Here is a 23082-nt window from a genome sequence, read left to right on the forward strand (position 1 = left end):
TAGTTTTCGGTACTCATGCAACGATTCTTCCTTGAATAAAATGTCTTTCGAAACAATAAAGAAATACAATACATACTTTGTGATTCTAATAAAATGTTTTGTCGCTTTAAATCATCAATATCTTGTTGATGAGAAGAATTTTTCCGTCGCATAAATTGAATATACTCAGCAGCTTTTTTCAGAATTTGCGCTCTACTAGCTACTTTTTCTCCTTGCAGAGAAGGTACTGTATCTCTGAGGCTTGAAAAACTATCCTTTATATGATCTCGACGTTTTCTTTCTAGAGCGTTGTGATGAGCACGTTTTTCAGCCTGTAAATAGAGAATGAAATTTAAAAAAATAGCTTATTACTATAACTATTAGACTGATTAAAAAAATCGACTATTGTTAACTTCCCGCTAAGAAAATTGGAAAATTTTCAAAGTTCGGGAAGTGATTGGTTTTACCCTGTTTCTCAAAAATCGAGTTTCCATCAAATCTCGATGTTTCGAGGTCCTGGGAAGCTTCCCGGACTATTTCCGCGATGGTGTGTGTGTGTGTGTGTGTGTGTGTAAACCTCTCATAACTTTTGAACGGCTTGACCCATTCTATCGCGGTTGACGCTTATCGAAAGGGCTTGGCTGAACTTAGATTTTGGACATGGTTTGGATCGATTCAGACCGGTAGATTTTGAGAAATCTCAAAAAAACTTCAAAAAATTTTTTCAAATGACACTGAAATTTCTGGTCTGATCAATTTGTATTTGAAAGTATATCATAGAATTTTACGTCGAATGCTGCCAATAGCGTGTAAATCGGTCGATTTGTTCGTGAGTTATCGTTGTCGAAATGAAACCAAAAAAGGATTTTTTCGGAAATACTCCGAAATTTCTAGTTTGATCAATTCAAATTTAAAGATTATTCATGAAGCTTAAAAAACTACGTAGAATACCGCTAATGATAAAAGCTGAATTTCTCAGAAAAAATTGTGTATAATACATGTAACACTCTTTTTAACAACAAAACTAATTTTTTTTAATTTTACTTCAATATGTCCGTAAATTCATTGTGACAAACTGATTAAAAAATCACAACTTTATTATTATTTGTTTCATTATAAAATAATAAAAATGTGTACTATCAAAGCTAAAAAATTTACATCTCAGACTGCTATATGCAAAAAGAAATGTATAAACAAAGTTAGTGAACAACTGCTTCTTCACTAACAAAGATTTCCGTTCTATCCGCGGGAGTTTTATTATTCTGTAATCTAATAGAGTATTGTTTTTTTTTTGGTTCTTTTTTCTTTCTGTGATTGATGTTTTGTCTGATTTGAAAAATTTACAAATAACACAAGCGCTTAAGGCATCCACATTTGGATTTTGCAAACTTTTTTGATAGTGTTCATCAGAAAACAGCCCAAACCTTAAGTGAAGCGGGAAATGAATTTCTGTTAGCATACAGATCATCAGTTCAGCGTCGATTTATCAATAATTTTCCTCAAAAACCTTAAACATATGATGAACCGATGAAGATGAATAAAGAAAGCATGTATTAATTCAATTTTTTACACGCTTTTTATTAGCTTCACCTGTATGTATGTTTGTATGTTTGTAACCGACTCTTTTAGGCGCGATTTTGACCCACTTTAAACGGCCAGATTTCGTTCAAACATTGTAGATTTATTGAAAACCGATAATAATACACTAATTTGATAAAATTATTCCATTTTTCAAATTGCAAAATAAGATTTTTGTTAATTTATATACTTTTTATCTATAGTCGATAAGGCAAGAATTTTAATTTTAATTTTTTTTATTATTTTTCTCTATAGTCGATAAAGCAAGAATTTTAATTGCCAACCATTATTTTTAGTCCATTTATCTAATGTTAACAAATTTTCGAACACCAAAGAGAATTTTTAATTCGAGAAAACAACTAATAGTTTAAAAAAACTAAAAAATCACGCTTATATAAATAAACCAAACTAAAAAGTAAAAAATAAGTAATAGTTTTAAAAAACTAAAGAACACGCTTTTTATAGAAAACCAAACTAAAAAATAAAAAATAAATTTAAATTAAGAATAGTGTTAAAAATTTCAATAAATATAAATTAATAATAGTGTGAATAAGAAAAAAATTATTTCATTTTAAAAAAAGCGTGGGGTGCATGGTGTCAATAGTTATAAATATTTTATTGACAGATATGACTAGAATGCTTATCATTTTGATAATATCTTCAAAAAGCACCCCACGCGTTATATATATATATATATATATATTAGGGTGGGTCAAAAAAATCGAATAATTTATTTTTGACTTTATACTCTGAAAAATAGGTTCGTAGACACCTAAAAAGAATTCTCTCCAAGTATAAGCTCTTAATTATAACGGGAAGGTCCTCCGCTTTGCGGGTTTCTATTTTTTTCGAATAATCAGATAAAAAAATTTATATCTCGCTTCCAACTGCTTGGAAAAATATTCCGTGGCATAGATTTTGTGAGAAATTGAATGCTTTACAAAAAGGTCTCTTATGACTTTTTCAAAAACTCAACCGATTAAAAGATATTCATAGTTGAAGTTTGGCTATTTTAAGGAAAATATTCGTTTTTATTATGAATTTTATAAGTCGATGAAAAAAATTATTTCGGATTGCGGAACTCATGATTTTGTAGGAAATTTACTGCTCTACAAAAATGGTCTCTTATGATTCTTTGATTAAGTGAAGCCGTTACGAGATATTCATCGTCAAACATTAACGAATATCAATATTTCCAGTTTTTGATCAATAATTCGATAAATTTTAATTTAAACTATGAGTTTCAGGAAAATTTACATAAATTTGAGTTTCGATCGATAAAGAAATGTTATAAACAATTTTTTAATATTTTTTCAGTCTTGAGCTTGTTTGATTGCATTAAAACAAGAAATTAGAGCATTTTTTTCGACATATAGCCAACGATTAGTTTAATTTGAAGTGAATGACATATTTCTTTGTCAAATTTAATATGAAAAGTATTGAATCAAGTGAGAAACAACCAGTATTTAACTTTTTTATAGATAAATTTTTTATTGAATTATCAATTGCAATATAATTGTCTATATTTTTAACATAACAGTACGCTATTACTATAAATAATTTCTTTTATTACAATTTGGGAATGTTTTTTGATGTTCTTTGACAACTTGCAATAAGTACTGGAATTGTTCTTCATTTTTGTCAAGCATTGATTATATTCACTGACTAATGCAACAGCTCGCTCTGCTGAATCATTGACAACTTTTAGTTGTTGAAAGTATTCTTTATTTTCGAGATAACTCTCATTAGTAGGCCATAATTCAACATCGATATCAAGAAAGTCATACGGTAGATCGAAGATTTTGAAAAGATTTAATGACTTTTTAGACACAAAGTCACTCAGAGTTCTCTGCGCCAATGAATTCAAATCTTTTTAGCAATTACAAATCTTTTAGCTTTAGAATCTGTACCTTCACGAGTATTAACAGCTTCAACAATACTTTTTTACTTCTAATGGAACGCCATCGTCAAACAGTGATAAAATGGCAAGTTCATCGCTCAAATACCATAAGTGCGAAATCATTTTTTCACACGTAGCTGAAGAAATCAAAGGATTGATATGTTTGTACTCCAATAAATTTTTCATAAACTGCAAGTCATGATAAGCAGCAGTTGTTGCAGAAGTTGATGAAAACCAAGCTTTTAAATACAATGTGACTATAAAAATACAGAAATGACGAAGACCATGCAATTCTTTCTGAGAGAGTTTGAATTCATCTCTGAATAGATACATTTTCAAACTATAAATGGCCTTAGCCATCCATCTAGCATGATGAACAGCACCAGGACGTTTGAAAGAAATCTTTTCTTGAGGCATTTCTCCAAGGAAAATCAATGATAATTCCAATAATTCTTTATCTAACTTATTATAACATTTCTTTATCGATCGAAACTCAAATTTATGTAAATTTTCCTGAAACTCATAGTTTAAATTAAAATTTATCGAATTATTGATCAAAAACTGGAAATATTGATATTCGTTAATATTTGACGATGAATATCTCGTAACGGCTTCACTTAATCAAAAAATCATAAGAGACCATTTTTGTAGAGCAGTAAATTTCCTACAAAATCATGAGTTCCGCAATCCGAAATAATTTTTTTCATCGACTTATAAAATTCATAATAAAAACGAATATTTTCCTTAAAATAGCCAAACTTCAACTATGAATATCTTTTAATCGGTTGAGTTTTTGAAAAAGTCATAAGAGACCTTTTTGTAAAGCATTCAATTTCTCACAAAATCTATGCCACGGAATATTTTTCCAAGCAGTTGGAAGCGAGATATAAATTTTTTTATCTGATTATTCGAAAAATAGAAACCCGCAAGGCGGAGGACCTTCCCGTTATAATTAAGAGCTTATACTTGAGAGAATTCTTTTTAGGTGTCTACGAACCTATTTTTCAGAGTATAAAGTCAAAAATAAATTATTCGATTTTTTTGACCCACCCTAATATATATATATATATATATATATATATATATATATATATATACACAGGGTGTCTCTGAAGTGGCGGGAGTAATTGTTGGGGTCGATAGAGAAAAAATACTGAATCGAAAGTTCCTGAGCCAAAAATTTTTTTGGGCCATAGAATTTGAGTTATGAATTAAAAACGATAGCCAATCAGAAGCGCGCTATTCGAGAAATGAAAATGAGCGGGGAAGTAGAGGAGACGCGAGAGTGAGATGCTGCAATAGCAGCTTACTCGCTCACACAAAGCCGAGCATGAGAGGGGATTGTGACGCTATGAGCCGAGTACGTAAGTGTGAATGAGTGGATGTATGAGGTCGCAAGCGGACGGCTTAATGTATGAGTGTGTGTCCGTGTATCGCAGCATTATTGGAGGCGTTGTAACGCTGAATTAAAGCTAACCGGGTACTCTAAGACAGAGGAAAAAATTTTAATTTTTATTTTTATTCGAAAAAATTTAATAAAAAAATAAAAAGGCCCAAGATTTAACCAGACCCACAGAAACGGAGTAAATTTTTAATTCTCATTTATTTTGCTGGGGATTATTTTCAAATACAAAAAAAAAAAAAGGCTAAGATTCAACTGGAATCTTAATTGCTTAATAAAAGGAGTAAAGTGTAATGATGTGAATGCAAACTAATAACATTAAAGTCAAGTTATCCTTGAACTGCCGAAACACCTGTAGATTTTTTTGAAATGATTTCTTTGCTAAGAAAAAGGGAAACTAAAATATCAAAATTACTAAAACGTGAATGCCATTTCTTTTTCATATTTTCTTCGACATTTTACCTGTCAGTGAATAAAAAGAATATTTAAATTGAAATATCAAAATTATAAGGACTTGAATTCAATGTTTTGTTAATTTATCATTTGACATTTTACCTATCAATTAAGTGATAAATAATTTAAATTAAAATATCAAAATTATCAGGGCTTGGGTGCGATTACTACTTAATTTGATACTTGGGATTTTACCCGTCAATTCATTAGAAATTTATTTCAATTATAAGATCAAAATTATGAGAACATGAGTGCGATTTATTTTTAATTTATTATTCAGGATTTTAACAGTCAATTGATTGATAAACAACTTTAATTAAAATATCAAAATTATCAGGACCTGAGTTCAATTTTTTTTTTTAATTTATTATTTATTTACCTGTCAATTAATTAAAAATAATTTTTATAAAAATATCAAAATTGTTCGGACTTGAGTTCAATTTTTTTCTTAATTTATAATTTGACATTCTACCTGTTAATTCACCGATAGATAATTCTAATAAAAATATCAAAATTATTCGGACTTGAGTTCAATTTTTTTCTTAATTTATAATTTGACACTCTACCTGTTAATTCACTGATAGATAATTCTAATAAAAATATCAAAATTATTCGGACTTGAGTTCAATTTTTTTCTTAATTTATAATTTGACATTCTACCTGTTAATTCACTGATAGATAATTCTATTAAAAATATCAAAATTATTCGGACTTGAGTTCAATTTTTTTTTAATTTATCATTTGACATTTCGCTTGTTGATTAAGTGATTAATAATTTTAATAATAATATCAAAATTATCAGGACTCGAGAGCGATTTTTTTTTAGTATATTTTTTTACATTTTACCTGTCAATTAACTGATAAATAATTTCAATTAAAATATCAAAATTATTCGGACTTGAGTTCAATTTTTTTTTTTAATTTATTAGTTGACATTTTACCTGTTAATTAACTGATAAATAATTTTAATAAAAATATCAAAATTATCAGGACTCGAGAGCGATTTTTTTTTCAATTCCTTATTTGACATTTTACCTGTCAATTAATTAAAAAATAATTTTAATTAAAATATCAAAATTATTGGGACTTGAGTTCAATGTTTGTTTTAATTTATTTTTTGACATTTTACCTGACGATTAATTGAAAAATTATTTTACAGAATAATTCCCAGCAAAATAAATGAGAAATGAAAGTTTTCCATCCGTTTGGTTGGGTCCGGTTGAGTCTTGGGCAATTCCTTCTGTTTTCAAAAATTATTCCGAGCATAAGAAATAAGTAATAAAAATTTTCTATCTGTTCGTTTTGGTCCGGTTGAGTCTGGGGCCTATTTTCTTTTTTGAAATAATTTTGTCAATTAATAATTGATAATAAATTTTTTCAATCAGTTTTTATCGTCTTGTCAAGATTAGGCTGATTTTTGTTCAATAAATTTTTGTTTGTTATTGAAAAGAGAAAATAAATTTTTTTGCATTCTTCTATTCTTGGCTCTGGTCGAGTCTTGGGCATTTTTTCGTTTTTAAAAATAATTCCTAGCAAAATGAATGGGAAATAAAAGTTTTCGATCCGTTTGTTTGGGTCCGATTGAGTCTGGGGCCTATTAATTTTTTTTTAAGAATAATGTTGTTAATTAATAATTGATAATAAAATTTTTCAATCAGTTATTCGAAGTCTGTTTGAGATTGGGCCTTTCTTTTCAAGGAAAATTAATCTTGGTGATCAAGTAATAAAAAATTTCTATCCGTTTATTTGGGTCCTGCTGCGTCTTGGGTCTATTTTTTTTTCTTAATAATTTAGTTAATTAATATTTAGAAATAAAATTTTTCGATTTATCTTTTTCGGGTCCGGTCGAGTCTTGGGCAATTTTTTTGTTTCGAAAAATAATTCCCAACAAAAAAACAGGAATAAAAGTTTTCTTTCCGTTTGTTTGGGTCCAGTTAAGTCTGGGGCCTATTTTCTTTTTTAAAAAATTTTGTTGATTAAAAATTCATTATAAAACTTTTCAATTATTTTTTCTTGCTCCAGTCGAGATCAGGCCCTTTTTCAAAGGAAAATAATTTTGCTGATTAAAAATAGAAAAACAAAGATTTTCAATTTATTTTATTTCGGGTCTGGTCGAGTCTAGGGCATTTTTATCGTTTTCAAAAATAATTTCCTGCAAAATAAATAAGTAATAAAAATTATTTATCCGTTTGTTTGGGTCCAAAGTTGAGTCTAGGGCCTCATTTGTTTTTTTAATTAGTTTTGATGATCAACAATAAAAATAAAATTTTTGGATCATTTTTTCTGGGTCCGGTCGAAATTGAGCCTTTTATTATAAAAAAGTTAATTATGATGATTAAAAATGAATAGTAAAATTTTTTTATTCATCTCCCTTTCGGTCTGATGGAGTCTTGGGCATTTTTTTCGTTTTTAAAGATAATTTCCAGCAAATTAAGTAAGTAATAAAAATTTTCTATCCGTTTGTTTAAGTCCGGTTAAGTCTGTGGCTTATTTTCTTTTTTAAATAATATTTGATTAATAATAAAAATAAAATTTTTTAATTAGTTTCTCTTAGTCTGTTTGAGATTGGGCCTTGTTTCGAAAAGAAATTAATTTGGCTGATTGAAAATGAAAACAAAATTTTTCAATTTATTTTTTTTTTTTTGGGTCCGGTCGAGTCTTGGGCGATTTTCTTCGTTTTTTAAAATAATTCCCATCAAAATAAATAAGTAATTAAAACTATCTATCTGTTTGTTTGGGTCCGGTTGAGTCTGCGGACTATTTTTTTTTTTAAATAATTTTGTTGATTGAAAATTAATAATAAAATTTTTTAATCATTTTTTTGCTCCAGTCGAGATTGGGCCTTTTTTAAAAGAAACAATTTTGCTGATTGAAAATAAGGAAAAATTTTTGTACTGTTATTTTTTTGGATCCGATCGAGTCTTGGGCATTTTTTTCGTTTTTAAAGATAATTTCCAGCAAATTAAGTAAGTAATAAAAATTTTTATCCGTTTGTTTGGGTCCGGTTGAGACTTGGGCCCATTTATTTTTTTATAATAATTTTGTTGATTGAAAATTAATAATAAAATTTTTCAATCATTTTTTCTTGCTCCAGTCGAGATTGGGCTCTTTTTTAAAGAAAAATAATTTTGTTGATTAAAAATAAAAAATAAAATTTTTTTCATCCATCTCTTTTGGATTCCAGTTGAATCTTAGCTTTTTTTTTTTGTATTTGAAAATAATCCCCAGCAAAATAAATGAGAATTAAAAATTTACTCTCCGTTTCTGTGGGTCTGGTTAAATCTTGGGCCTTTTTATTTTTTTATTAAATTTTTTCGAATAAAAATAAAAATTAAAATTTTTCCTCTGTCTTAGAGTACCCGGTTAGCTTTAATTCAGCGTTACAACGCCTCCAATAATGCTGCGATACACGGACACACACTCATACATTAAGCCGTCCGCTTGCGACCTCATACATCCACTCATTCACACTTACGTACTCGGCTCATAGCGTCACAATCCCCTCTCATGCTCGGCTTTGTGTGAGCGAGTAAGCTGCTATTGCAGCATCTCACTCTCGCGTCTCCTCTACTTCCCCGCTCATTTTCATTTCTCGAATAGCGCGCTTCTGATTGGCTATCGTTTTTAATTCATAACTCAAATTCTATGGCCCAAAAAAATTTTTGGCTCAGGAACTTTCGATTCAGTATTTTTTTCTCTATCGACCCCAACAATTACTCCCGCCACTTCAGAGACACCCTGTATATATATATATATATATATATATATATATATATATATATATATATATATATATATATATATATATATATATATATATATATCTTAGAGAGGCAGGAGTTATTGTTGGGGATTCGGTATTTTGTGATTCACTCATTTTTATTATTACAATTAATTAATATTCACAATTATATAAAGATCAATTATTACGAATGAGTAGATAAACTCGTACAAGGTTAAGTTAATTCAAGCCGCAAACAATATTAATAATATCTTGCGGTAGACCGAGACTTAGGAAATAACGAATTCGCGATCACCAGGACGTCCGTTCAATCTCGATCTCAAAGCAAGACTGTCTTTTCAAAAACTATTCTCAAATAGTCTGCCTGCTGCACATTTCTCTTTTCCTTATTAATTTTATGATACCCCTATCGTCCTGGGATCCCGACTACGTTGACAACCATGTGCCTACCTAGGCCTAAGCCTACCGCAATAAAACATTTTAGTTATATCTTATTTTACAAAATATTAAAGTAACAGTACATATACGAGAAGTTGCACGGATGGCCTTCAGGGTCTATCGTATTCCTAATTTTTTTTATTATATTAGTCGATTCACTAGTTGTAATCTAGTTGTTTTTCTATAGTTCAACAACTTGATCAGCTGCATTTTTGGCACTTTATTTGATAGAACATTTCAAAACTTTGAGTTGATGAAAAAAAACGCTCATAATCTCTTTCACTGTTGGTAACTTATCCATATTTTCGATAAATATCAAGTTAATTCACGTAGTAACCGCAATATTTGTAAATAATTATTCGTTCGATTACATATACGAGATCATGAATTCTGGAAACACTAAAAGTGCTGTAGAAATAAATGTATACAAACTAATGACAACATAACGATAAAGGAAAAAGTAGATGGCGCTAGTTCACAATTCCTGAAATAAAATACAAAAAAATTCTCTAGAGAAGAAACTTTCCCTAGGATCGTGATGTCTAATGATTAAAAATAAAATGTTTAGAATAATTGAAGAAAAATTTCGATAATTTTGAAAATAAAACTCAAATAATACTTATATTAATGACAAGAAATGAAATTTATAAATTAAATTGAAATTTTTCGAATATCTCATCAAAAACTTTTCAAATCCGTACACATGAAAGTTTGATGATGAATATCTTTTGAACGGTTAATTTCATCGTCAAAACATAAGAAACTATTCTTATAGAGCAGTTAATTTCCAACAAAAATTTCTATTGCGCATTTTGTAAAAGTCATTTATTGTCGAGTTATAAAATTCATAAACAAAAATGAAATTCGTCTTAAAATAACCAAAGTTAAATCCTTAATATCTTTCAAATGGTGAGGTTTACGGAAAAAATATAAAATACCTTTTTTGTAGAGCATTAAATTTTCTAAAAAATTCTCTCGAAACTTTTTTCTGTTTGTTGAAAAAACCCTCAAAATTATCATTTGGTATTAACAATCGCACGGACCATGACTAGAGAGCTAATCATGGTACTAACAAAAGCACGGACCATAACGAGAGAGCTAGTGGAAAATTATTCTATTCATAGTGGGAAATTATTCTAAGTTGTTATTGGGCCGCTACCTTCGAAACCCCCACTCAGTCCATCGGAGCTAGCGAGCCAATGTATTCACATAATCCAATCCCCTCTCAAATCACCAGACTGTTTAAAAGAGGAAGCGAGGAGACCTACTAGCACAGTCCACTTTAAACCATCGAGCGAAGAAGAAGAAGAAGAAGAAGAAAAAGAAGAAGAAGAAGAAGGAAGTACTCCAATATTTACAGTAAGCGAGCAAGGCTTACCATCTACAGTACAGTATTTAGGATAGCAAGCGTGCAAAGCTTGTCTATCCTCAACTGAAGGTCTTTAATCAGTCATCTCAGACCATATTAGATATACTTAGTCAATCTCAACTACAGCTACGTTCGAGTATCATCCAACCAGCTCTTTTAAGAGCTAAATTTTAAACAGTTCTCAGAACTCAATATTCATTGCTCTTATTTAAGAGCGTGTGACTAACAAGTCATCTCAAGACTACTACGTAGTCTTAACCAAAACGGTCTTTCTCAAGACCAACAAATAATTCTATTTGTAAGAAAACCTACCCAAGTTTGAGGGAAGGTACCGGTATTAGTACTGAACACTGTTCAATTGATAAATGATGAGGTATGAATTTTTTTCTATTGGACTGAGAGAAAAATATAAAACTGCGATGCGGAGGATCTTCCTATAAAAATTAAGAACTCATGCTTGGTGAGAAATTTTTTAAGTTATCTAGCAACCTATTTTTCCGTGTAAAAAAAGAAATAATCGATTTTTTTGACCCACCCTAATAAATACATACATACATACATACTATAACTATAATTTTACGGGGGATGTAGGAGAACTCAATTCTAAAATAAAATTCTGGGTTATATTTCGGTATCCTTCCGATCTTCGGACTCTGGTCTTAATAACAGTAGGGCGCCAGGTAATTTTTAATCACTGGAATTACCAAACTAGTGAAAACGTAATCGAATAATTTTTATTTGCTAGGAATTATCAAACTAGCCAAACTGAAACCCAAACTTAAACGAAAATGTAAACTTAACGTGAACTTAAACGGAATTAGATAATTTTCATTCGCTAGAAATTATCAAAACTAGCCAAAACGTAAACTTGATCGAAAACACAGAAAGTTAACAAAATGAAGACCATGGGACCAAAGACCGGAAAGACAGCGGGATGCCTCGGGGTCGCTTAGTGAGCTAGTTTGTTAAGAGAGGGCGTGATTCGAGTAGAGAGTGGATCCATGATTGTAATAATTTTATTCGCAACACCAAAAATTTATACTTGAAACAAAATTCTTATTTATTAAACAAATTTCAACTTAATCAACAAACTTGATCGTAAATAACTACAAAATTATCGGAACGGTACAGCTAACAATAATCAACGCTACAGTCACGTTACAGATTCTTACTTTTATAAAATAAAACAAATAAATAAGTAAATCTTAACAACTCGAATAATACTCTTAACTAAATCTGTCATAGGGACTCTAAATTATTTACAATACGGAATTATTATGAAGAACGGCTATCTAATACTTAAAGACCAAAAGCTTAATTATTCACGCTCAAATTACATTAAATAAATGATCTCATACCTGATATAAACAATGTCAATGCTGAGTAACTTTTTATTTTATTTCAAACAACTTCATAAACTCTGTATTTATATCTGTAGCTCAAAATAAAACGCAAAAGACTAAAATCTTAACCTGTAGCTGCAACGGTACGCACGTCCGATAACCTGAAGTGATCAGAGGCAACTCTCTGACTCGACTGTTGCGACCGAACTCTATGAAGTCCAAAACTCGACTCTACTTATACGTGACTCACTCACAAACTAAAATTTTTATACTCAATTAATCCCCAAATATTTTAATCGCTAGCCAAACAACTGAATTTACAATTTTAAATCTAAATAAACTGCTCGCTAGAGAAGTATGCTCACTTCTTAATGTATTAATAGAAACTATTGACTTTCTACGAAATTAAAAATTTTTGAACCACGAGGCTGCGCTTTCTGTCCAGTACTTATTAAAGTATTTTTTTCCTTTCTCTTTGCCCGTATTTATACACCAAAGATTACATTTATTTTTAATTTTGACCTTCCATATGGCTTTCAGATCAGAGGCGGGAATTAGTATTAGTGAATCTATACCAACTACTGCACTCTCTTTAGCTGCTTTATCGACTACTTCGTTATATTTAATACCTGTATGTGCAGGAATCCAATAAAATTTAACTTTCTTATTTAACAAACTAAGATTGTAGAGCTGATGTTTAATTATTTATATAATTGGTTTTTGTTTCTCTGATTTCAAGTAATTTTTAAGAGAAGTGAGTACACTTCTAGAGTCACTGAAAATGCAAAAATCGTTTGCATTAATCTGAGAAAATTTATCAAGAGTACAAGATATAGCCATAGCTTCAGCGGTGAAAATAGAGCCGTATTTAACTGTATGATATTTTCCAACTAACCCAGTTGATGCATTTAAAGTTGCAAAACCTATAAACTCCTGATCAGGAATTTTAGACCCATCCGTGAACCAACAATTGTCCTTTATTAAGCTCTTGTCTGAATAATGTTTCAAATTTACCATTTGGATCTTTATCCTCCTGCAAACTGATTCCTATATCCAAATCGACATCAGGAACAAACCATACTGACTCATACCCATGAGTATAGCACCAAGGCCTATCTGAAGACGATATGTAGTGCTGAATAGGGATTAGGTCCTCGTATGCTGAAAGAAGCAACGGCCTTGGACCTTGAGGTCAAAATGTTGGATTATCCCTATTCGCAACTAATTTATCAAGCACAGTTATTATAGGATGTTCATCGGACGATAGTGTTCTAGTTAGGAAATTCATGCATAGATATTGAAATCCGAAGTAAATAGGTGGTTCCTTAGACTCTGCCAACAGGATGTTGACAGGAGTAGACTGTCTATATCCCATGGCTATCCTCAAGGCCTTAGTCTGAATGACTGTTAGCTTTTTTAGTGATTTCGTTGAAAGAGGATGAAAAAGAAAACCTCCGTACTCCATTCTAGACCTTATCAGAGCTTTATACAATCTCAGCAAAACTGTCGGATCAGCTCCCCTCCAAGTTGTTCTCAAGTAACTAAGAATATACAAGACTTTAGCACATCTTACTCTAATATTTTCAACATGAATATCCCAATTGAGTGTATTTTGGAACTGGAGACCTAACAGCTTAAAAACTGTTTTGGATTTGACTACTATATCCCCTATCCTCAGTGACCACACTTTTGAGATAACTTTAGGATCACGACTGAAGATACATAACTGATATTTATGCTGTGAGGCCTCAAGGCCGCTTGTATCCAGAAATCTAAGCACATCCTCCATAGTGTTTTTTAAATCTAAAAGCGCAAGACTAGGATCTTTAGACTGTTTGTAGAATGTATCATCGTCAGCAAATTCACCAACCTGGTATCTACCTTGAGGAATAGTATGCAATTTACCCATATATAAGGAATACAACAATGGGCTTAAAACTCCACCTTGAGCTAAACCCTTATAAACTATTCTTTTCTCGTCTACATATCTAAGAGTTACAGTATCTACACTGTATCTAAGAGTTAATATCTTACGACTAGCCAAATTAAATATTTGAGTTAGAGGCAAACTTGTAATACCTAATTCTTTCAGTCTATCTAGGAGAACGTCCGGAAGAACGTAGTCATAGGCTCCTTTTATGTCTACCGACAAGCTAATCAACGATTCGTCCACATCAAAAACCCAGAGGATCTCGGAATTGAGAAGCACCAAATTATCCATACATGACTTGCCACGTCTGAAGCCAAACTGATTTCTAGGCAATTTTTTGTGATGTTCAAGCCACCAACTAAGTCTTAAGCTAAGCATTCTCTCAAAGGTTTTAAGGACGCAAGAAGCCAATGATATAGGTCGTACCTTACTGCTTTCACTTTTAGGAATGAAACATACCATATACTCACGCCATTCATTTGGAAAAAATCCTGAAGCAAAAATCTCATTGTATAAGACAAGTAGGAGCTTACGAAGTTCTTGAGGGAGTCTTTTGAGAATCTGGTAGTCAATGCCATCAATTCCTGGACTACTTCCACTATTACCCCTGTCTATTGCTATTTCTAATTCAGTGTCTAAGAATGGCTGATCCAGAAATAAATCACCAATCTCATTATGAAAGTATTCCTGATTAGGTTCCTGATGAGGAACCCAAAGAGGGCATAATTGATTAATAGCCAAATTTACATTGTTAATTGTCTCTTCCGAGTACTCATTATCTGTAACAGAACTATTCCAACGATTCTTAAACCTTTTTAGTTTTTTCCAGACAAATGATGGATTAGTATACTTATTTAGAGAGTCACAAAATCTTATAAAATTATCTTTTTTAATTTTAGCTAGCCCAACCTTAGCATTATGTTCGGCTCTAACCAAATTTCTAAAATTATCGCGACTACCATTGTGTTTATATTGAAATAATGCAGCTTATCTCTTCCTAACAAGTTTCTCACACTCACTATCCCACCAGGGTGTAGTACAAGAGTTACTAAGCGTATTTACCTTGAATTTACTCTTTTTCTTTTTCTGATTGCAACTAGGGTTGGGTTCCTGGATGCAGTTTGTGACAATCGCAATAAAAGTAGTATATTTAGTTTGCATATCTAGATTTACATCGTAAATTACTTCCTTGACTTGATCAATACTTTTAATAAAATTTTCGTCGACTATTTCCCAATCTGTTTTAAAATTAGCAATTCTGTTTGATTTAAATAAAGTTTTAATTTCGACTCGTTCATTCAGCGTAATAAAAATAGGATAGTGATCACTGCCCCAGGAATCCAACCCTACCGACCAATTATATGACGCTAACGAAGCATTATCGATAAAAGCCAAATCAATTGCAGACTCTGTACCATATTGACGAGAGTAATATGTACTTTTACCTTGATTTAATAATTCCACCTCTGACCTTTCTAAACCATTGAAAAGTTTTTTTCTTTCTTCACATCTTAATCTGTCGCCCCACAACAAATGATGTGCGTTAAAATCTTCAGCAATGATGGATTTGCCATCAAACTAGGTCAGAAAGCGCATCCATGAGGTTTCATTGATGTTGTTACCAGGAGGCCTATAACAAAAGCAACAGTTAATTGGGAATCAGCTAGAAAAATCTGTATTGCACACATTTCGATATTACTTTTACAACTGTATAAATTAAAAATTCTCTTATATTTAATATTATTACTTACTACGATGGCTACTCCACCACCTACATTATTTACTTGATCGTTCCTTACCACATCGAATCCTTTAACATAAATTTTATCAGTTGAATTAAGCCATGTTTCTGACAATAGTATTAAGTCAAAGTCTATAGCTCTTTTTTGAATCTCAGGAAGCTTCCGCCGAACACTCCTGCAGTTCCATTGCAACAAACGTAGATGATTAGGACTTCGATCCATTATGAGGTTGAATGGATTGTATGTGCAATGACATACATTTCCAGATTCTGGGCCACAATGACCCTAGGTCTGGAATATTCCTCAAGCACTCTGCAAACTGATCCATGGCTACCTTTGTACCCTCGTTAGCCAAATTATTTGCACCCTTGGGTGCTTTAATCTCTTTTAATTGGTTTTTAATTGCTTCAATTGTACACGTTCCTTGTATAATGTTAGCTTTAGGTCTGGTAAACGAAGAGGTATTTGTATTTAACTCCGGAAAATTAGCTTGATTCCTCACTGGCACAGTAAAAGAATTATTTGAACCCTCGAAGATTCTTCTAGCCTGTATAAAAGACACGTTGTCCTAAGCCATTATTCTGCTGATCTCTTTAGTTTTCAGGATTTCCTGACAATCCTTATGAAAAGAACGGTGTGCACCTGAACAATTAACACATTTGGAAGGTCTATTACAAACGTGCGACTCAGCATGACTGTTCTCACCACAAGTCACATTTTTATTCCACTTTGCAGAACTTGCTAATGTGGCCTAATTTACCACATTTGTAATACTGTCTGACTGAAGGTATGAATGGAGAAACCTTGATACGAGCTTCGTAAATTATAATGTGCTTTGGGATGTTTGAGCTCCTTATAGTAAAGCACACCGTTGTAGTTTCTGCTCTCGTACTATTACCGTCCTTGCCTTGTACCCTCCCGGTAAAACGATACATATCTGAGACCCTTAATCCAGGGTTGTAGGTGTTCACCTCATTAATGAACTCGTCCTTTGAAATGACAATCGGTATGTCGCGCACAACACTCTTAAAACTCTTTCTCTTGGCACGAAAGCTGAAAATCCTTGTTTAATAATATGATCATTACCTACCATGTTATTCGCTTCATTAAATTGATCAAATGTGAGAAGCCAAGTACCTCTTGATGAGTACTCAATGAGCTTATGTTTAATGTTACAGTTTCTCAGCATTCTACCCACTTCGATCAACATCTTTGGTCTTTGAGTAGTATCAGCTTGTCGCAATTGGATAAAGAAAGGACCTTTATCCGCTCTGTCGTATTTAAGCATTGAGATTGCAGTGCCACCGGCTCTATTTACGAAATTAGCACTATTATTAACTATATTTATAGAATTATTTTTGTCTTTATCTTTATCACTGTTCTTAGTGCCTTTAAACACTTTGGAATTGTCTTTACCACCTTTGTCCAAAGCATTTTGTGCGAGGCTACCAGTATGCTGCCTCTTGTTGTTCCTGTTAGCTCCCATAGTTGTTACTGCTTCTTCTTTCCTTCTCTTAGCAAGCTGCTACTTGTCCAAGCTTTCAGATCTACTACTTGATCGACTTCTATTAGTATATAGCCTTGGGTTTTCATAAGATACTTGAGCCTCACTTACTAAACTGGAATATAACTGGGAGTTGATTAACTCATCGTCGTTCTCCACTGTATTGTTATACAATAACACAGAATGATCATCATCGTCCATTAACTCCTCTCTCAAGTCCTCGCTTGCCGCCATGCGGCATACACAGGTTAGAAACCTTAAATTACCTAGTAATTTTATTGCAACTGATTATATGCAAGATTAAACCACCAAACAACTCACAATATTGAACTGAACACTTGCAGAGCAAGTTAATATGCCGTTATTATACTAATAACAACGAAATTCAAGAATAATAATACTGCTTTATTTTTAGCGTCCTTTTTTTTTCCTCCTCTGATATGACCAGGAACAACACTGACGTCAACACGGGCACTACACTATCTAGGGGTAATGATAGACGAGAAACTATTTTTTCGCCTTACCTACTAGTGTTCGAGAGAACATAACTCTATTATGCTAAAAACAGTGACAAAAACATGAAGGACACAAGAACGAGGATAAAGGCGGAAAAGGAGGAAGAGTGGCAGGACCGATGGACTTCGGGAGAGACAGGCAGATGGACGGCGCACTTGATCCCAAACATCAACGTCTGGCTTTTTCGGAAGCATAAGGACACGGACTTCTTCCCCACACAGCTATTGACAGGATACGGACAGTTTAACGCCTATCTCTTTACAATGGGGCTGCACCGCACCCCGACTTGCATATATTGCCCGGACCAAATCGACGACACCGAACACACTTTCTCCGAGTGTGTACGGTGCAAGGACTACAAAAGCAGCACCGGAGAAATTATAGGCACCACACTCTCCCCCCGAGAGCTTGATAGCCTACATGCTGAGAAAAGAAGATAACTGGTCAGCTGTCGTAGCCTACGCGTAGCGCCTTTTAAAAGAAAAAACCGCAGAAAGAGACCAGTAACCAGGAGTGGGCGTCGTGAGACATAACATGGACTGGATTGAAGTAATGCTAACGCGGTTTCGATCCAGTCATCTCCGTACTATCTACGGGGAAGGAGAGAGGGGTTTTTTTTGGTGACGTTTTGGAACTCTTTGAGTTTTTTTTCAGCTAAAAAAAAAAACAAAAATACGCACGATTAGGGATATTTGGATAACTGGTTTTAAATTCGGATAAAATGGATGAACGAAGAATATCGTCAGTAATTTTTCGATCTTGAAGTTTCTCCTAAGATCTCTGGAAAATTCGAAGAGCTGCAATTTTTTTTTTTCATAGTGCCTCGAAGCTTCAAATTATTAATTTTTGCAATAATCACGATTATGAGGTTCTTATCGATCACTGTAGACAGCCTAGCTACGACTGTACTAACATGGGTTTTCTCTATGGTTTTCCCATGTTACTGTTCCAAATATCAAGGCAAATGCGGTACAAAAAGCTCGTCGGTTCACAGCCGCAAAAAGGGCAGTAACCAAAAACTCATTAATGTCGAGAAAGACTTGGGGTGTAAAGGGGAATGAAAAAGGCCTGTATACTAGAAACTCATAGTATAGTATTATGTTTCCTTTCAAATATATCCACAAATAATGTTTTCTCGCTATAAAAACTCTATAAAAATATTAAAAATCATCAGTATATATCATCTAATGATCATTATTACGAAAAATTCCAAATTGAAATGATTTTATCAAAAGACTTTTTTTGGAAAAAATCAAATTTCTTACAAAAAACGTACTAAAACTATTCTAATTCATCGTTAAAAAGTATGGTTTTAGCAAAAAACGTGAAAAAATTTTCCCCAGCCAAAAAAGTGTTTAAAGTGCACAGCACCTTGCGCGTGCACAAGTCATGTACATGTCGGTGACGCGAACCCATATGATTTTCCCCTACAAAAAAGTTCCCAACGCGGCGAAAGAAGTTTTCACTTCAAAAATCGACTATTTCTTTTTTCTTAATTATATCAAAAATATTGTTGGAAATAAAGAAAAAGAAAATTAGGAAAACGGTTGACCCTGAAGGCCATCCCTGCAACTTCCCGCTACTTTCGTAATTAAGCGCTCGAAATTGCACTTATTATGTTTTTGAGCTATTCGAGCTAAAAAATCTACTTTTCGTGTAGTTTTGAGCTCTCCGAACTCAAGTTTGATAGGAGTTTAATAAATCACTATTTTTTTAATTTTCAAACCGCAATAACTTTTGAATGAAAAAACCGATTTTCACGCGGTTAGCGGCATTCGACGCAATTTTTTAAATTCTATGATATAATTTTGAACACAAATTGATTAGATCGGAAATTTCGGTGTAATCCGAAAAAAACACTTTTTGTCGATTTTTTTCGTCAACGATAACTCACGAACGAATCAACCGATTTTGACCGGCTTGATGGCGATCGACGTGGTTTTTCGATGTTAAGAGCTGATTAGTTTTTGGAATTGATTGGTCAAGCCGTTTAAAAGTTATAAAAAAAAAAACACATTTAAAAAAATTTTTTTTCGTAGTTTTTTTGAGATTTATAAAAATCTAGCGATCCGAATCGATCCAAACCTTATCCAAAATCTAAGTTCAGCCAAGCCCTTTCGATTGGCGTCAACCGCGATAGAATGGGTCAACCTCGGCTTCGCTTCGGCCAACAATTATATGTCATCTGAGACATTTCTTACTTTACTTCCCTAGGTGAGTAATATACTATTTTGAATAAATAAATGTAACGAGAATAGAGATATTATCGAAAGCATTCATTGGTGATAGGAGAAGTCCTGGATTACGTTTGTTCTATGCAAAGATGTTTTCGGTAGGGTCTTGGATAGTTGTTGTTGAGTACTCTGGTCATATTACCATTAATATTGTTTTGTTATGGATAATAATCTGAACTCAAATGATTCACGTGGATAAGAAACTTATTAAAGAGATTCAAAGTAAGTGATGATTTTTTCAGAAGTAATAAATTAATAAAAAGATAAAACATTAATCAATTAATGCCTTTTTGAACTCTGTTCAAAAACTCTTTAATGATTGACATTTCCAGTTCGCAATTGAGATATCCGAGAGTTGTCGGAATCCATCTAATCTGTAAACTTTACCAGCATAATATGTTAAGAGGTTATTCGATATCAAAATGAGAATATTGCTAAAAATTGTAATTTTGTGTACCAATTAATAGGCTCTAAATATATCTTCGATTAAAATTTCAAGTTGATTTTATGTACTGTTTGCGAAAAATTAATTATTAAAGTTGCTTTTTGTACACATTAAGGTATGGAGCACTGACAAATTTACTATGAAATTTATTTGACTACACGAGTGCTACTAAAGACTCCATACTACGTTTATAGATTCATTATACCTTTACATGTGTAGAAAGCAACTTCAATAATTAATTTTTTGAAAACTGTTCAGAAAATCAAGTTGAATTTTAACTGAAGCAAAGTTGAAACTTGATCATTGTTACACGAAATTTTAATTTTTTGGTATCGAAATTCCTTCAACATTAATTACAAAAAATATCGATAACGGTGAAAATAATACCTGAGAATAATACTGGGTATTATTAGAAGGTCTCTGCCTGGAATCAGAATCATCACCATCCTGAAATACAGAAAAAAAAATATTTACACTGACAAATACAACTGACATATAGAACAAAATAATTGACTTACATCACTTTCAATATCAATATCACGATCGTCGTCACTCATTATAAATTATTTTTTGACATTAAATTAATAAGAAGCGAAAAAACTTAATACATTAAAATATTAGCGATTTTCTGGTATAAAGATCGAAAATTTTTACGTTGATTTAAACATACAAAAGTTTTCGTTCTTTTGAGAAAAAAAAAATAAATAAAAAAAACAAGAAAATAAAAATTGTTTCTCAATTTATTGATGTAAGTAAACATCTCAATTTTTTTAGAACGAATATTTCGAATCAAACAACATTGTTTAAAGTTTTAATTACTTTACTAGTGACTCAAAAAAAAAAAATTGGAAAAAAATTTATTAGACTTTCACTTTACTGAATTGATGAAAAAAAATTTTATAATGACGTCTATTTTATGGAAATATGAGCAGCATTCACAATATAAGTCTGACAATTCGAGTGTAATGAAGGTTATAGATTAAAAACATCTGTTTATACTCTATACTAGCGCAGATAACAATATTTTTTAATTTTTGCTTCACTACATTTATATGTTATATGGCGACGGGTGACGGGGACACTTTGCCAAAAAAAATGTAGCCAACGTGAGATTTAAGTTGGTACCACAAGAAACTAAAGGAAAAATGTAAAGGGACTCACACACATGTCAATAGATTAAAGTGTTGTTCCCTCTTTGCGACTAAGAACATTTTAATAGTTTGAATTCATTGTGAATTCAACCAATATATTCAGATAAAACAGATTTGTTTAAATAGTGCAACATGAATACAATAGATGGCGGTTATATGTGCATTATTGAAAAATACATTAATATTCTGGCTAGTCTCCGCATCCTGATGATAGTCGTAAATAGAAAAAAATAAGCAAGCATCCGAACGTGGCGTGTACTCCATAACATGAGCTGATAAAAATGAGTTATTAATGACAATTTTTCCAAGTGTAATATTATATAATTATTTCATAATTATCGAAGGTTAAAAATTTTATTAAATGTAATCCTTTAATAATAAATAATTACTTATTGAATTAATCACTTAATAATAATTGGTGCAAATAATATAATGTTACTAAAAATGTGAATAGTGTGATTTATAACATTTAATTTTACAAAGATATTTGCAACATCTTCTTTTTTTATTTTTTTTATTTGCTTATGCAAAAAATATGTAATATATTGTTCAGTGTGTTAAATAATTTCATAATTATGAAAAATTCTGGAAATTTTATTATTTACCAATTACAAATTCATTATTTTAAGAATATTAGAAAGTGAGTACTAATTAAAAGATCTGTTTGTAATTATAGAGGTTATACTTTCGCTAATAAGATTTATATTCTTTTTTTTTTTTTTTTTTTTTTTTCCATGGCATGATCGTCGCGACAGTGAATTTTTGGAGCATTCAAAGTGGTGTCAGCAATTTTTATTTCTCTCCATTTAAAAATGTTTCTTTATTCAATTTTCTTGACATTGTTAAAATTTATTTTTCTGATAAATTAATGTATTAATTATTATGAATCTATTTTGTTATGTCGTGTACAAATATAAATATTTGCTCTTTTTCTTTTACTTATCATGAAACTTTTTTAAATAATGTATTAATATTATTTTTCGATTATGTTGACTTTGATTGATTTCGTGTATTTTGATTGAATCATAAATAAAATAATTCGATTCTTCTAATTAATTTGTTAAGGCTTTTAATAACTCAACCTTCCTAAATTTAATAATAGTAAGATTGTGCAAAATATTTTATTATATAAAATTAAAAAGAAAATAGTGTAAAAGTTCTGAATTATTTAAATTCGAAATAAAAATTGATAAATAATCCATATTTTTTGCATGTAAAATGGGTGATTGCTTCTATCATTTTAAGGTTTGCAATGGTTTTTGACGTTAAGGCTACTAATTTCTCACGTGAAAACTTGATGGCGTCACTTGATCAAGCTAGATTTTTGTAAAAAATAGTCCGTAAGAAATTACTTAA

General features: G+C 31.5%; 1 protein-coding gene and 1 long non-coding RNA gene across 6 annotated transcripts in view; one reads left to right on the top strand and one right to left on the bottom strand.

Moving 5' to 3' along the window:
• Max (MYC associated factor X) overlaps nt 1–21327 on the bottom strand; it is a 30959-nt gene extending 9632 nt beyond the window's left edge. Inside the window, exons 1-3 of one of the 5 annotated variants that reach the window (XM_074246140.1) lie at nt 21094–21327; nt 20963–21022; nt 77–311 (exon numbers count right to left, since the gene is read on the bottom strand). In XM_074246140.1, the coding sequence (XP_074102241.1) occupies nt 77–311; nt 20963–21022; nt 21094–21132 (334 nt within the window). In that variant the 5' untranslated portion in view covers nt 21133–21327. The other 4 variants (XR_012479609.1, XR_012479606.1, XR_012479608.1 and 1 more) reach the window with 4 other exon arrangements.
• Nucleotides 21328–21713: 386 nt separating this feature from the next.
• Nucleotides 21714–22778, top strand: LOC141529550 (uncharacterized). The gene is made up of 2 exons (XR_012479614.1): nt 21714–22366; nt 22482–22778. It is a non-coding gene; the product is annotated as an uncharacterized LOC141529550 (long non-coding RNA).
• The last annotated feature ends 304 nt before the right edge of the window (nt 22779–23082 follow it).

Source organism: Cotesia typhae, unplaced genomic scaffold (assembly GCF_013202065.1).
Source record: "Cotesia typhae breed Kobodo isofemale line unplaced genomic scaffold, CoteBio_Ctyphae contig_48, whole genome shotgun sequence".
Lineage (NCBI taxonomy): Eukaryota > Metazoa > Arthropoda > Insecta > Hymenoptera > Braconidae > Cotesia > Cotesia typhae.